The 16076-nt window shown below is 45.2% G+C and overlaps 1 protein-coding gene across 1 annotated transcript in view; it reads right to left on the bottom strand.

Annotated features, from left to right (window-relative positions):
* Positions 1-3605: 3605 nt before the first annotated feature.
* Positions 3606-16076, bottom strand: part of LOC130032428 (coatomer subunit gamma-2) — a gene marked incomplete at its 3' end in the record, with an annotated part of 68657 nt that continues 56186 nt past the window's right edge. Inside the window, exons 13-20 of the mRNA XM_056123981.1 lie at positions 11573-11668; positions 10954-11197; positions 8465-8540; positions 7217-7320; positions 6605-6730; positions 5499-5561; positions 4787-4926; positions 3606-3800 (exon numbers count right to left, since the gene is read on the bottom strand). Of these exons, the coding sequence (XP_055979956.1) occupies positions 3606-3800; positions 4787-4926; positions 5499-5561; positions 6605-6730; positions 7217-7320; positions 8465-8540; positions 10954-11197; positions 11573-11668 (1044 nt within the window). The remainder of the gene's footprint in view (positions 3801-4786; positions 4927-5498; positions 5562-6604; positions 6731-7216; positions 7321-8464; positions 8541-10953; positions 11198-11572; positions 11669-16076) is intronic.

Here is a 16076-nt window from a genome sequence, read left to right as displayed (position 1 = left end):
ATGATAAGAGTTGCTTTGCAGTTGACAACATCCATAATAGAAACAGAAGAATATATATATATATATATATATATATATATACATACACACACATACACACATATATATATATGTATACAGTTAAAATTTATCTTGGTATGACTGCTGTCTGTTGAAGAATTTTAAAGTGAGTTCTTCAAAGTTGTGGAATAGTTTGAGATGATGAGAAATATGAGGGAAGGTCTGTGTTCCATAATAAAATAATACAGGAATTAAAATGTTTCTGAATAGGTAACCGAGTAAGAATCCAACAGAGGCAGTAGGGAGATTCAAAGTGGGGAAGTTGGTCAATGGTGCATAGACAGTATACATCATTAGTGATGCAGTGAATAACTCAGAGGAAAGAGAGTCTAGGCACAAATAACTATGGCAAGGAGGAAGGGGAGGCATCCCTGCATGTGTCTGAGTTAGGGGGGAGGTTCTTGGGGCAAGATCCTACGGAGGATGGAATTAATGAAGCCTTTTGATATCAATTAGATTTTTCCAGAAATTAACTGTCATTTAAGGAAGTTAGGCTCACGCCTGGCTGCTGGGTTAAAGTAGGATGTTCAGTTGGTATGGATTTTTGTATACCTACAGAGAGGGAGTTAGAAAGCTTAAAGATAAAAGATAAGAATCATTGGCGAACAGCTTTCTAAAGAAGAGTGGAGGATGTTTTTTTTTTTTTCCTTGAACTGTGCAAGCCGACTTTAAAGAGGACAAAGGGGAAAACTGACAGAGCTATTGTTGACACTTTACAACTATCTACTGAGCATTTACTATGTGTCTGGAACCGTGCTCATGACCATACTTATTTCATTTCATCCTCCTAACAACCTACGAAAGGCTTACAGAAATCGTAACTTATCCAGAATTTTACAGCACAGCATTATAGAGCAGAGTCAGAATTCAAATCTCCCAATGTTTAACTCTATAACCTACATTCCCATTATGCTATACAATTTTCAAATGGAAGGAAATCACAATCTGTAATTTCTGTTTTTCCTTCTGTGATTGTAAGGAAAATAAATTTTCCAAGCTGAGACAAGGTGATATATAGATCTTCAGCTAATTGGCAAAATTCAGAATATAGCAGTGGAAAAATGCAAAACAAGGAACTGGGCAAAAGCCCGTTTTGTTCCCAATTTATGCCCTGTGTTCACTTCTATTCATTGCACAGCTAAGACTGGGGATTGCCCACAAAAAAAAAATCTCAGAATTTCTGGCAAAGACTAAACAAAGAATAGAAAGGAGTTTGTTTTTAAGCAGGTATATGATGTGTCAAATATAAATCGACAATTAACAAAGTTTTAAAAGTCTAATTGTTAAGGGAAAAAAATGCTATTTCTTTTCTCCAAAATGCATTATACAAGTTTATAATGGAGTTTTGGCAACAAGCAGAAACCCTCAATGGGAGAGAAAAATTCTTCAAATGCCAAATTTTTTAGAAACAACATGCCAACAACCATCAAGCAAAAGGGTCCGTAGCCAGCAGACCCAAGGTTGGAACCTCTGGTCTCATTTTTAAGACCTATGTTTAAAGAGAAACGAACTCCTTAGCGTAAGCGTGAGAAAAACTCTCTTAATACTTGTTGGTAGAAATGTTTTCTGTCGTTGTTGTACTGTATGTAACTTCTGTGATCTCAATATTGTTCCGTGTATCTTGATGTTGTAAAGCTGTATTTCCTGTGTTCTGTTACGACCACTCTGTGGGGTGGGGGTGCTGAGTTATCAGTTATCCCAGTGGACCTGGGGGCCTGGGAGGAGCTAGGACCCTCAGCCGGGAAGCATCTGATTCTGCACGGACTCAGCAATGTGTTTCCCTCGAAGATTGATGTGGTGATGTTATGGTACCCCTTGCGAAAGAAAAGCAGTCTGGGGGGGGGGGGAGGGGCATTGGGGGAACGGCAATTTGAAACAAGGAGATACGGTGACAAGAAAAATCTGTCAGGTGAAGAGCATGCCAGGATGGCAGCAGAGGCCGCAGGGCGCGGGCGAGAGCAGGCCCAGACGCGGGTTTGGAACAAGGGGGACAGGGAGCGAGCGTTACCCAAGGGGACAGGACTGACGGGGTGGGAGAGTCAATTCAGAGCGCCTAAAGCAGAAGGAGGGAGACTCGGAGAGCATATCGAGCTAAAGGGAAGTAGAGCTCGAGGAATGCCATCCAAGGGTTAAAGAGAAGGCCAGGTTAATAAGGCAGATGGCCTGTTCCCCGGTGGGGGAAATAACGGCAGGCCACAGGGGCAAGTGCCTTCCTGCTCAGGGGGTCTGCGTGGGCCCAGGGTGGCTGCAGAGATGAGGTGAAGGCCCACGCAGGGCCCGAGGGAACAATCTGGGGAACAACCAGTCCCAGCCATGGTGCCAACTTGAATCTACCTCGTGTTCGAGTGCGTGGCCTGGTCTATCGTCCACCACTGACAAGGCTGGGCAGGGGCTCCCAGAGATGCTTGGAGAGGGGCCGAGGAGAGGGGTGAGACCCAGGCAGCTAAGCCCCAAGGGGAACTGAGTGAGGACCAGGGATAACTCGTTACTAAGTACTTTTACGATTTCTTGCAACTCTGTAACTTCCTCAGTATTTGTTCATTTTGTTAACTTTCACCTGTTTTTATTTTTCTGTAAGGCTAGTAGTAAACAATGTTTTTTCCTGTACTAGTAATAATAATAATTAAAAAAAACCTGTTCAAAAACGTACATGTGATGTGTGTGCTTATTTCTGGAAAAACTAGGTCACTACTGCAGATCACCTTGAAAATGGGCAGATATTAAAAACTGGGGAGGGGTGGGGGCATGAAACGGGGGAAGAACAAAAACCTGACACCCACAAGAGAGAGCAGGAAGGCCCCAAACCCTCAAATGCGTGCTTACAGCTGTTTTTACTGCCACTCTGTCAGAGACCCCCCTGCCCCCCCCACCACTGCAAAAGAGAGACTCATACAGACATTTGTAACTCTGGACACACAGATTATTGGCTGAACATTAGGCAACATCTGCTCGGAGGCAGCCTTGTGCTACAGGGCCCCCAGAAAGGACGGATTCTAAGCTGCTACTGATTTCCTAACCGGAAAGTCCTTCACAGATGCCTCTGGGAGCAGCCGGTCCCAGTTCTTCAGGCCTGCCAGACCGCTCTATGGTCGCCCCCCCCTTTTTTCTTTCTTTTTGAAAGGTGGCGGGGGGGGGGGGATCACACCTGGAGATGCACAGGGGTTGCTCCTGGCTCATCCACTCAGGAATTACTCCTGGTAGTGCTCGGGGGACCATATGGGATGCTGGGAGTCGAACCTGAGTTGGTCACGTGTGCAAAGCAAACGCCCTCCCCGCTGTGCTATTGCTCCAGCCCCAAGCCGGCTTCACTTGAAGACTCAACAGCCAGCCTAGTTTTCTGAGTTGTAGCTCTAAGATCACTGTTTCCACGGCGGCCATGCCCCGTTTTGTGGAGACACACGTCAGTGTACAAAGACCAATATGAGCTGGACCTTTAGCTTTGGGAAAGAACAACAGTCGTGCAGCCCCAGACACTGTGTCACATGGTTTTCGAGCCCCAGTGGGAGGGTGTGCTTGCTCAAGTGACCGCCCCTGCCCTGCCCTGCCCTGCCCTGCCCGGGGTGAGTACCTGCGGCAGAGTCATCCTCAGGCAGACGAAGCAGCGTGTAGCAGATTCCTGGCTGGTTGTAAGCGAGGCTGGGGGCGGGCACATAGCACAGCACCTCGTAGGGCTCTGACGGCTCCACCTGCACCGTCACTCTCTCCAGAAGCTGGTCGTAAAGTGTGTTGGTGCAGTCGAACTGAAATGCCGGGCACATAGGGGAGCTTGTGAGGCACAAGCACTGTTCTCTGAGCACCCTGTGTCCTGCCGGCAGCCAACCCCACAGCCTGGCCCCAGCTCAGCTCTGGAACATCACACAGTCTGCGGGACCCCTTCCCTGTTGCATGTAGCTGGCCCTGGCATGATCCCGGACGCCCCATGTCCCCCTGTGCACTGCCAGGTGCAGCCCTAGTGGTCCTTGGCCCCTGCACTGAACCGCTGGCCTGGTGAGCCATGAACTGCGGGGAGGGGTCCCCACTTTCCTAAGCACAACTTCAGAGGCCTTTCCCCCAAAATAGACTGTACTGTTGGTCTCCTAAGATTCATCTTTAGACAGAGAGACAGCTCTGGTTTCTCTCTTTTTTTTTTTGCTTTTTGGGTCACACCCAGCAATGCACAGGGGTTACTCCTGGCTCTGCACTCAGGAATCACTCCTGGCTGTGCTCAGGGGACCATATGGGATGCTGGGAATCGAAACCGGGTCGGCTGCGTGCAAGGCAAATGCCCTACCCGCTGTGCTATCGCTCTGGCCCCGATAGCTCTGTTTTTTTTTTCCACCCCATTTACATTATTCATCAATTCATTCTTTTTCCCAAGCCTGAATTTACCTGGGATGGGAGAAGTCTAACAGCTATCAGAGAATCCCTCTGGAATCCAAGTTCCTAGAACAATCAACTAACTTATCCTGTTAGATTAAATGAGGACGATCTATATTTCAGATACTACAACATGAAGTCATATACTTCATATTGCCCAACTTCAGACACTTCAGTTTTGTGTCCTTTAGATTTTAACCATCAAAAGATACCCATCATCTGAAAGCATTTCTGTAGCTAAGGAATTGGGGGGTTGTGGGTGGGCGAATAGGACAGAAACAGAAATGCTATCGAGTTACTTCTCTCTAAAGGAACAAGAAGCACAGATGAAAGGGAGCATGCACGTAGCCACTGATGGTGCATCTCTCACCTGGAACACAATGTGATTCGTGAACATGTGCTTGACACAACGCACAGAATACTCGGTCTCTGCCTCTGTGAGCTGTACGGGCTCGGAGGACTTGAACAAGGGCCCAAGAGTCGTAAACTCAGGGATGGCAGCCAGTTGCTCTACCGAGAATAAAAGGGAGAGGAGAGAAGTTAAAAAGCTAAGATGCGAAGACAAGGAAAAACATTAACCCCGGGCGCTTTGGATGGCTAAGCCTCCGTCGCCCCGATACTAGCTGAACACTGAAGTGGTATCAGTTCCCAAGCTTGGGTGACAAAAAAAACAGAAAAAGTTTTTAAAATCAGAGTTTATCTTGTGGATTACTGCAAGTCAACAAAAGAAACTAAATTCCTCCTATCTTAGAATGTGACTTCCCTGTTAAGGAAGACAGTACACGGCATTTCTCGGTTTGGAAATGAGTGATTAGAAAGTGGAACTTTTTCTCAGGGATTCTAGGAAGCCCCTGTAATTGTCACGTAAATCTCTCTCTCTCTCTCTCTCTCTCTCCCCCCCCCATATATATATACACACAATCACAGAATGACCTACTCTGCTGAGAATTCATCAAGTCAACTACATAAGAGACTTCATTCTATATAAAATGCCCAGCTCACACAGTGATTCAGTAGTAAAATCTAAAAAAAAAAAAAATGCCCAGTTCGTAAGACTTTCCCTCCAACCCATCATTCCGTACCTCGGAAAATGTCTTGCCTGGAAGGTGCCAACTTCTCGGGCTTAGTAGTTACCAATGTGATTTCTACAAGGACAAATACAAGCACTCCAGTGAGCAACCCTCCCACTAGCAAGCTGAAAATGCAAACAGGAAAGAGGTGAGAGCAGAAACTTCTAACAGAAACCTATGGACCTACTGTTAAATCATTCCAGTAGGGTCTCTGTCACAATTTTTGGTGGGACACTCACATGTATTAAAAGGAAATAGGTTGGAAAAATTAGTTTGTGGAATAAGCTTTCTATATTCAAGTCCAAAGATACAAAATGGAGTTAAAATGGGTTAGGACATTTTAAAAAAATTATTCTTAATATGATGAATAAGTATTCTCAGTATTCCAATGGGGAAAACTATTTGCATGGAATCAACAGAAAACTGAAAGTGTTGAGAGTTGTCCATAAGAGCTTTCATTCTCACTGTTAGCCTCCCCAAATTTCCCTTTTTCTTGTCTTTTTGAATTACAAGGTTAGATTTAGGATGAGGGCAGAGAGATAATGTTGGGGTTAAGGTGCTTCCTTGCGTTGCATGCAGCTAACCCCACTCTGACCCCTGCCACTGGACAGGGTCCTCCGAGAACTTCCAGGACCAAGAATAAGCCCTGAGCTCTGGTGGATGTGGTCCCAAAACAAACAAACAAACAAGCAAACAAAAAGTTAGATTCTGGAGGGAATTACAATTTTGTCCTATATTTCTTTCAAGACAAACATCTTATAGCCAAATGGAGCAAGCAATGATCAACTTCAGAAAATGTTTTAAAAGGAGGGTATAATGAAATTATTGATCTGAGATCCAGGGACAATTCTCTGAAAGTGCTGCAACAGTTGGCATTAAAAAAGAAAAAACAAAAACAATCAAACAAAAATCATCAACCTTCCAATCTGACGAGGGTCACAGTCTTGTATATATGTGACAACCAGTAGGATTTAAAAAAAAATTGAAAAAAAAAAAACAAAACTAACAAAATAGCCACTTTAATTCTATGATTAGGAGTGCCAGACAAAAGCATTGCTAGAGGAAATATGCTAATGGCTACAAAACCAGTTAAATACAGAAAAACAGAGTCCACTTACCAGTTTTCTGTTCAAAGACAGGAGTCATAGCAAGAGGAATCGACTTCATGTCAAAGGGCTTTTCTGAAGGCTCCAGTGTGTACTGGTGTAATGCTTTTTCCATCCCTGGCACAGAGACGGTCAGGCCTGTGAGACAGAGAAATCTCAGTATTACAGCCTTGCCAAGCCTAGGATCCAGACAGGACTAGATTTGTAATATTTATCTAAGCTTTCTGAAGGAAGAGACCAACATAACCGCACAATTTATAACTCAATTATAAAGGCTAGCATATAAAACTGCCTTATAATTCAAGGAAGCAGAGGAATGGATCATAAAAATTTTCAACGAAACCTAAGTATCTTCCAAAAAAGAAAGCAGCTTGGTCACCTGGCAACAGCAGCCTCAGAAGGGAAGGGGGGGGGGCGGGGGCGGGCGTGACACGGAGCCAAAGGGGGAACGAGCCATATTCCCAGGGCCCTCAGAGACTTGAGGTTTCCAGAGAAACGGAAATACATTCAAGAAACAGAACCCAGGCATTCGGCTTCCTGAGCTCAGCGCGCCTCCTCGGAGACCTGCCCCCGAGACCCTGGTCTGGGGAGAGGAAGGCGTCTGTGACCCTGGCTCTCACGCACCATTGAAGATGTAGGCAGCGTTCAGCGCCGTCTGCCTCTGCTGCAGCACGTTCAGGTAGAAGGTCGCTCTGTCCCGGACCTCGTCGTCCGTGTCCATCATGCACCTGCCCGGGGAGACACGTCAGGCACGTCACGGCACCCTACAGATGACCAGCAGCTAGGACAGGGTAGGGATTCGGGCACGTGCCTGGCATGTGGCTGACCCCGGTTTAGTCCCCAGAACCACATGGCCCTCGTGACCCCACTCCCTACCCAGCTCAGCAGGGCTGACCCTGGTCACACCTGACACCACAGATGCCAAGCAGTATGGCATCCTTGGGTCCTCACACTGAAGCACCAGCCCAGTTGGACCAGAACCACTGGCAGACCCCATCCCCCAAGCATCACTTGGAGGAACCCCCCCCCAACCCCATCAATATGGAGAATAGTACTTACCATTAGACCTACAGAACTCAATTCAAGCTATCTGACAATCAACCACCTTTATGAAAGAGTCAAGAGTGGATCCCAAATCTTCCACAGATCTTGGGTACTAATTTTGATTAGTAAAATCGTGTCAATATAAATCAGACACAATATAGTAAAATAACTAGGGTCCAATGACATGAGGCAACCTTTACCTCCTTTGGGAGCCTTTACTGGATCTATAACCTCTTTACCGCAACAACAACAACAAAAAAGGTGTGGGGTGGGAGGTTAAGGGGGTAATAATACATTTTACAAGGACACCAAAAAGCTTTCAGAATCCAAGCATTGTTAACTACGCGAATGGCAATTTGTTTTATTTAAAACAATTGGCCTTTGGCTTATAATTCTTCAGCTTCAATTACAGGGGGTACTTCAGAGTGTTTGCTAACGGAGCTCTTCACCTCCTCAAGACGGGAGTGATGGAGACCATGAAAAGCTGGTCTTTTTCAACCCCTTATGGAGAGTCACTTTGAACCTGGTCCCTACTCAAAAGCAGCAAATATATGTAAGTCTCTTTCCTAAGTCCACACGTAAGAAATTAAAAGTCAAATTCTGCCTTCAGTTGGGACATCTGAAATTCCGAGGAAAAGATGGAAAATACAGAAAATACAGTCTGCCCTGACGTGCCCCACCAGTGTTGCTATCAAACCTTGGCGGGGCGGGGGGGAGGGGTTAAAAAGGATCCGATGGGACAGGACCAGCCTGTCGCAACTGAGCCGCGTGGACTTCTTTAAGAAAGAAGAAATAAATGGGGTGGAGAGAAGACATTCTTTTACTGACCTCTGTAAGAGTACAAGGATGCTTGGGAGAAGACTCTCATTCTGAGCCCCAAACTTAGCCAACGCACTCACAGCCGCTACAAACAAAATGCAAAATGAAGCAGTATTGAAATATTGGTTTCTCAGGGTTAAGTCATAATAACTAGAAAAAAAAAACATCAGGAAGGGCCAGAGTGACAGTACAACAGGTAGGGCGCTTGCCTTCCCTGAGGCCAACCTGGGTTCTATTCCTGGCACCCCATTTTGCACTCTGAGCACTCCCCCCCCCCCCCCGCCCCGTGCCCTCAAGGACTGATCCCTGAGTGCAGAGCCAGGAGTAAGCCTCAGGACTGCTGGGTGTGGCCCAAACCACCCCCATCCTCACCCCCACCCCGCCCCCACCCTGCCAAACAAGTTGGGAGAATCCTCCCCATGTTTGTTGGGAAAGGGTCCTATTATTCCGCTATTTATTGTGTTTCCTAGTTTTATTTCTTTGATCTGTTTCAGCATAAGCAGAATTCTGCAGGCCACTAGAGGTCTGAATTTGAAGTACATTCTTGCATTAAGAACACTCCCCCCGCTCCAATATCTCTAAGTTATCCTCCATCTATCACAACACCCTCTAGGCCACCTGGAAAAATTCAGCCTTCATCTCCAATGACTGCCTACAAGCTAAAAAAGAAATGCTTATTACCAAAACTGACATTCCCTCAACAAATCTTTAGCTAATGTTTATTAGAAATTGGGTTGGGTGCTGATGGGAGAAAGTTAAGACGCTGACCTCAAGGAGTTGTATTAGTGGGAGAAAGAGAGGTGAGTAAGGAGATAAATTCCAATAACAGAGTAAGCATGACAGATAAAGGACTGCATGTGAGCACAGACAAAGGAGCTTAAATCAGAATGAGCTGAAGCAGTAAGGTAAGGTGCTGACACTTAGTACTTGTGAAAAAATTTAAAGAACAAGTAGAGTTAGCCAGAGGGAAAAAGACAAGAGGAAGAGGATGAGAGGCAGAGAGGATGAACAAGAACCAAGCAAGAAAGCACTGGGACTCTGGACACAGGATGTGGGTTAGAGAATCAGAGGAGGTACGAGCCTGGAGAGCAAATGAAAGTCGGTCATGGTTTAATTTCAAAGTTAGGAGGAAAGGATGTCGCAGGCAGAGGGTGTGTCTGGAGGACCATTTTCATAGCAGAGTGAAGAATAGATGAACTGAGGATTAGCAGCAGGCAGCGGAGCGTCTAAGGCAGCACTCGGGAAATTAGGGGGGCAAATAGAGAAAGAGCGAGAGAGAGAGAGAGAGAGAAAGAATGGGGAAATTTCAAGGAGACACGAGACACACTGATGGGGTTGGGAGAGTGTCGTAAAACCCAAGCACAAAAATGTGTAAGTCTGCAACTGTACCTCACTATTAAAAAAAATTTTTAATAATAATAAAAAAAACTGCATTTTCTGAGTTGCTGAAAAAAGATGATGATTTTGGTTTGGATTAGTTTGAACTTCAAGTTGAATTTTAAGTGTCACAGAAAGCTGGACATACACTTCAGGCAAGAGATCAGACTGCAGTGTCCCGAGCCTGACAGTGGTCACTGGGAGGATGAATATGCAGAGAAAAAAAAAAGCCACCAGAGATGTGCTTAAGAACAGCAAGCCAGTCCTTCGAGGGGGTCGATTTTTTTCTTTTCCACCCCCCCCACCAAAAAAAAAATTACAGAATACTCTTCTGAGAACTTTCATTATTCAACTTATTCAACTGATCTTATAAAAAAAAGAACCATTGTGTGCTCCAAGGAAAAAGGGTCACGGTATTTGAGTCAATAGCACATTAGCCTAAGATGTGAAAATTATAAAAGCGCCTGACTTGATTTTCCAGCTATCTTATAATAATTTTTTAAAATGTTTCAGGGGCCAAGTAGCTTACACCTGCTATGTGTGAGGAGGCCCCAGTTTCAAGCCCTGACAAGATACACACACAGTAAAAAGTTTCCAGTGTTACTCAAGAGACAGCAAACTAGATTCTGATAAGTTGAAGAGAAAACAGAAACTGCTCCTGAGGGGAAGCTAGTAGTAATGGCCGCTTCAAGCTTCTCTGACAAAGGAGGGGAAAGTATACTGGCAATGGTCGAGATGTAGACCCGTTCACAAGCGAAGGAAAAGGAACATTAGATAGAAGTTCTGAAGACCTATTAAGAGAAAGTCACTTCATATTTCTCACACACACACACATGCGCACACACTTATTTCACACATATTGTGGATGCTGCCACCACCATCATATTCCTGACATACTAGCAGTTCAGGGTTTCTGTGTCCCTGATCTAAGGTAGAAACAAGGACGGTGGCTGGGGTCCAGCTAGGAACTGTGTCTCAGGTGTCTAAACTCCCTACAGCATCCACGGGAACTTGGAACTCCCCTTTCTGATTTCACACTGCCCCCCTGTGGGCCCCCTTCTGGAGGACGGTGGTTCAGAAGGTGAGCAGCTGCCCGGAGGTCAGAGACCCTGGCCACTCACCCGCGCGCACAGCCTCGTTCTCCAGGACGACCCTGTTGAAGATGAAGCGGATGTACTTGGAGGGCACAGGCGTGCGCGGGCCCTCCTTGCCCAGCAGGTGCAGGATCTTCGTGGCCAGGACCGTGTGCTCACAGTCCTCGATGAACTCGCACAGGTGGGCCAGCCCCGCCTCTTTACTGTCGGTGTTCTCCTCCACAATGCTGATGATGCAGTCCACGATGGCGCGCTTGTACTCGAAGCCTCCCTGCCAGGGAGACAAAGAGTCAGTGCCCTGGGTGCTCAGCATCCTCTGGGGAGAAAGGCTGATGCCACCCCCCCCCCCCCGCCCCAACAGGCGCCTGTAGGATTCATTCATGTTTGTTTCCCTTCCCCTCCCTTAGGGAAGCAGCGAAAGGGAACCAAAGGCACCGGCAGTGCCGTTTTTCTATGGCAGGGAAAGCCACCGCGCAAGGGCGCCTGCAGGAAGGGCAGGATAACCACCAGAATTCTGCAGCCCCAGATTCAAAAGACAGGCCAGGATGATACAGAAATGGGCTTCAGATACTACCCACGGGGAGCTCATGGGGCGCCCGGGGCTGGGAGAGAAGGGCTTCCGAGGGTTAAAAAGTCAGCCACCTACGTCATCCCGGAGCATGTTGGAGAGGAAAGTCATCAGGACACTGTGTTTCCGGGGGTACTTCTGACAGAGCGCTCTAATGGCCTGTACAACCACCACCTGGGGGGAAACAAACACGCCCATCAGTCTCCAAAACAAAACTTTCTCTCTTCTTTGCCGCAAACGCAGAAAACATGCTTTGCAGTTAGTTATCTAAACTGACTATGGTTTTTCAAGAACATAAACAAGGAGACCTCACGGCAGATTTAAACACACACACACACACACACACACACACACACACACACACACACACTATTCTCTTGAATGAGATGCATATAAAGAAGTTTCATTCAAGAGACCAGGTGCAATAGCTGGCAGAAGGCAGGAGTGACAGCTCAGTGGGAAGGGGATTAGCCTTGCAGGAGGTTGATCTGAATTTGATCCCCAGCACCTCAAGGGTCCCCCTGTCCCCACCGGTAGTGATTCCTGAGTGCAGAGCCAGGAGTAAGCTCCAAGAACCGCTGCGTGTGGCACAAAAATCAAACTGAAACAGAACAAGAAACAAAGACCAGGTCCGTTTACTCGAGTAAATAAACACATAAAAATTTTCAAGTGCAGGATCTTGAAAGAGTAAACAGACCCACTTCCACCAGGAAAATAAGGTCCCCAGGACAGCACTTCCCTGAACGTTCCTGGTAGGGAAGTTTTCTGCAGCTTTAAAGACACGGACCATGACGGAAAATGGGTCTGAGGTTTCATCCTCCTCCCTGAAGCTCTGCAGGAGCCTGCCCAGAGTCCAGGGCTCCGAGCAGAAAACACAGAATTCCAGGAATCAGACACGGATGGCCACTGGCTTACTCCCGGCAGTGGCAGGAGCTCGGGGATTTTAGCATGTTAGGGCAGTTTCCTCAGCCCCAGTGACCAGAGGGCGATGCAAAACAGGACCAGATGTGACTAAGTCTGCCATAGGCTGAATTGCAGGGAAAGATCCATGAGGAATGGAACTGGAAAACTCTGCAAGGAACAGTGCAGTCTGTCCTTGGTTCTGAAGGGAAATGTTATCTCTATTGCACCCGGCAGTTGTATGTTTGCTTTTTACTCTAGAGGGAGCACTGACTGGCTAAATCTTCCAGGCATGTACAGAAACCTGCCCTTTTCCTTTGGAGAGGGTCTCTCCTCTCTCTTCTCCTCTGCCTCCCTCCCTCCCACTCTCCCTCCCTTCCTCCCACTCTCCCTCCATGTCTGTCTCTCTCTCTCTCAGATAGCTATACTACACAAAGGGAACAAACTGGAATAGAAGGAAACAGATGACAGGCCATGTTAAACTTTGAAGATGTGCATAAATGCAAGAAATCCAAGGGAACTAAGAGCTGTCTTCTATCCACTGACCAATCCCAAATCTATACAAAGCATTTCACAGCATAAAAAATGAAACTATTAATAAATAATGGTGCAAAAATTCCAATACACAACTTAATCACTTAATCACTTAATCCCCGTTATTCATCGATTTATTCGAGCGGGTGCCAGTAACGTCTCCATTCATCCCGGTTGCGTGCTAGCGTAGCCCAATGGTATCTGTTCGTTCTAGGAACATGCAGAGCCTCAAACCGATCATTTAGGGTCTTGACGAAGAAGTCTGACCATCTTATAGGTGGGCGTCCACGTGATCTTTTGATGTCCCGTGGAATCCAATCAGTAATGGCTCTAGTCCAGCGGTTGTCTGTAAACCTCATTACGTGTCCAGCCCATCTGATTTTTGATGTCTTGGCAAATGAGATAGTGTCCCTGATTCTTGAGCGTTGACGAAGATCAGAACTCCGGATTCTATCTCTCATTTGAGTGAATCGTGATATTCCAAGCATAGTTCTTTCGATTCCTCTTTGAGAGACCCGAATAGTGTTCTCATCCTGTTTTCGTAGGGTCCAGGTCTCTGAGGCATATGTTAATGCAGGAAGAATAGTGGAATCAAAGAGATGTGCTCGTAGCTGGAGGTTCTTTGTCCTTTTAGTTATTATTATTATTATTATTATTATTACACAACTTATGATTATTAATACGAAAATCTAATATACTGGACTAATAGACTCTACTGCTATAGCAAGTGACTAATATACCACAACGAGATGGAGATTTATAGGCAATTCAGAATGGTTTAACACTAGACAACTGATGCACTGATACTATTCATCACACCGATGCGTGCAAAGAGAAAAATCATATCGCTATTGAAGGCCAAAACACTTTTTATAAATTAAAAAGTCCATTCCTAACAAAGCCTTCAAAAATCAAACAAGAATGGAGGTACACCTCTGTTGAGCGCGCGCGCGCACACACACACACACACACACACACACACACACACACACAAAATCCTTTAGAAAATCCATGAGGTATTCCATCTCCATTATTATGAAACATTAATCTGGAAATATCAGTCAATGCAATTAGAGAAAACAGGAGGAATAAAGATCAGGGAATTAAACATTAAAGTATATTTATAGAAGACAAGAGAGACTACCTGGGAACCCTAAAGAATCAATGATAAAACTAATTCAACAAGTTAGCATGGTAGCAGGACACTAAATTAACAAAACTGCAAAAGGCAACACTAGTCATTGTCTTTTATAAAGTATTATATAATAATTAGCTAAAGGACAGAACAGACCCCCCAAAAAAATAAAGATAAATGTACATAAAGATCATTCTTAGAAAATGCTTAGGAAAAGAATTTTTAAAATCCCCAAATATAAACTGTAAGATCATTCTAAAAGGCACAAATGCAGACTAGAACAAATTAAGTTACCCATGTTCTTGGTTAGGATATGTGAACAAGAAACTATCTGTAATCTACAAGTTAAACAGTAAATTTAATGTGTTTCTAATTTTTTTAAAAGCCAATGATGTCTTTAAAAATAAAAATACACAAATTAGTTTAAAACATTAAAAGGAAAAATAAATACCCAGGAACAGCTACAGAAGCAATAAAGATTAAGAATTATTGGGGCTGGAGTTATAGCACAGTGGGTAGGGTGTTTGCCTTGTACATGGTCGACCCGGATTCAATCCCCAGCATCCCATATGGTCCCCTGAGCACTGCTAGGAGTAATTCCTGAGTGCAAACCCAGGAGTAACCCCTGTGCATCGCTGGTGTGACCCAAAAAGCAAAATAAAATAAAATAAAATAAAAAATAAAAAAAGAATGATGAGATAACTAGGATAAACAGATATCATTAATATATCCTAAAAACTTCCATTTTGAAATAGTGTATAGTTCTAATATATAAATAAAAAGAACAACAGAACAGAATAAAAAGCCCATAAATAAACTCAAATACAGATGCATTTTCAGTACATGATAAAGATGATAACGCAAACCTCTGGGGCAAAGACACTCTTCCTGGGCCACACAGGGTGGTCCTCAGGGCCTATTCCTGGCCCTACACTCTGAGCTCACTCCTCGTGGGGCGTGGGGGACTATTTGAGGTGCTAGGAACAGAACTCAGGTTGGCTGCATGTAAGACACATGTCCTGCCGGCCATTCCAGCCCCCCTCCTTTTTGTTGCTGTTGTTGTTGTTTTGCTTTCAAGTCTTTATTATTGCTGTTGCCATCATTATCAGAGATGGAATCTAAAGCGGAAAGGAAGGGCGGCCTCAACAGTTCCCAGTGGTTCTATCCTAGGCCCACACTGCTGAGCAACCTGGCCGATTCGGTGGGGGCTCAGTATCATTCCTCACAAACGGAGCAGTTGCCTGGAATTTGGTAAAAGCGGAGTGAGGGAGGGAGACTCAAGGAAAGGGTGATTCCACTTCTCTGCTCCAGCCCTTGGCCACCTGAACGCAGGCAAATGCCCGGCGCGGGTCAGGACTGTGTAAAGTCTGCCACGACCACTTATACGAAACAGGCAGGAGGGAGTCTACTAGTTTTGCATGGCGTGGCGGGGGGGGGGGGGGGTGACTGACCCCTGCCACCCAACTTCTTGGGGAGCTGCGAACTTAGGTTGGAGCGAGGAACTGCTCTTTGCAGGCCTGAAAGTCAGTCCTAACCGTGGCATGGGCACTATTGCCTTTCCCTCACAGAAAAGAATTTCAGGAGGCGAAATGGTGAAGCAAGGTATTTTTTTATTGACACTTAGGAAAAATATGAAAAGAGAGAAAGAAAGGGAGTACGTGCTCAAGAAAGAAAGCACACAGGCTTCTCCAGAATAGAGAAAGCCCAAAATTTAAGAAAATATTTTTTTGGGGCAAGTGACTAATTATTGGGAAAAAAATAATTTCTGGTATTATACATAACAATAAAGTTCAGAGATACAAATGTACATGAAACTGAACATGTACTAAAAGAGATAGAAATGAATCATTATAACTCATTCAGATTCTATAATCTGAGGAGTTTCTACCTATTTTTTTCTTTCTTTCCTTTTTTTTATGTTTTTTTGTTTTGGGGCCACACCCTTCAGTGTATAGGGCTGATTCATGGCTCTGTTCTCAAGGATCAATCCTAGCAGGGCTAGGGAGACCATCT

This window comes from Sorex fumeus, unplaced genomic scaffold (assembly GCF_029834395.1).
Source record: "Sorex fumeus unplaced genomic scaffold, SorFum_2.1 ptg000048l, whole genome shotgun sequence".
NCBI lineage: Eukaryota > Metazoa > Chordata > Mammalia > Eulipotyphla > Soricidae > Sorex > Sorex fumeus.
This window is presented reverse-complemented; position numbering and strand designations above follow the sequence as displayed.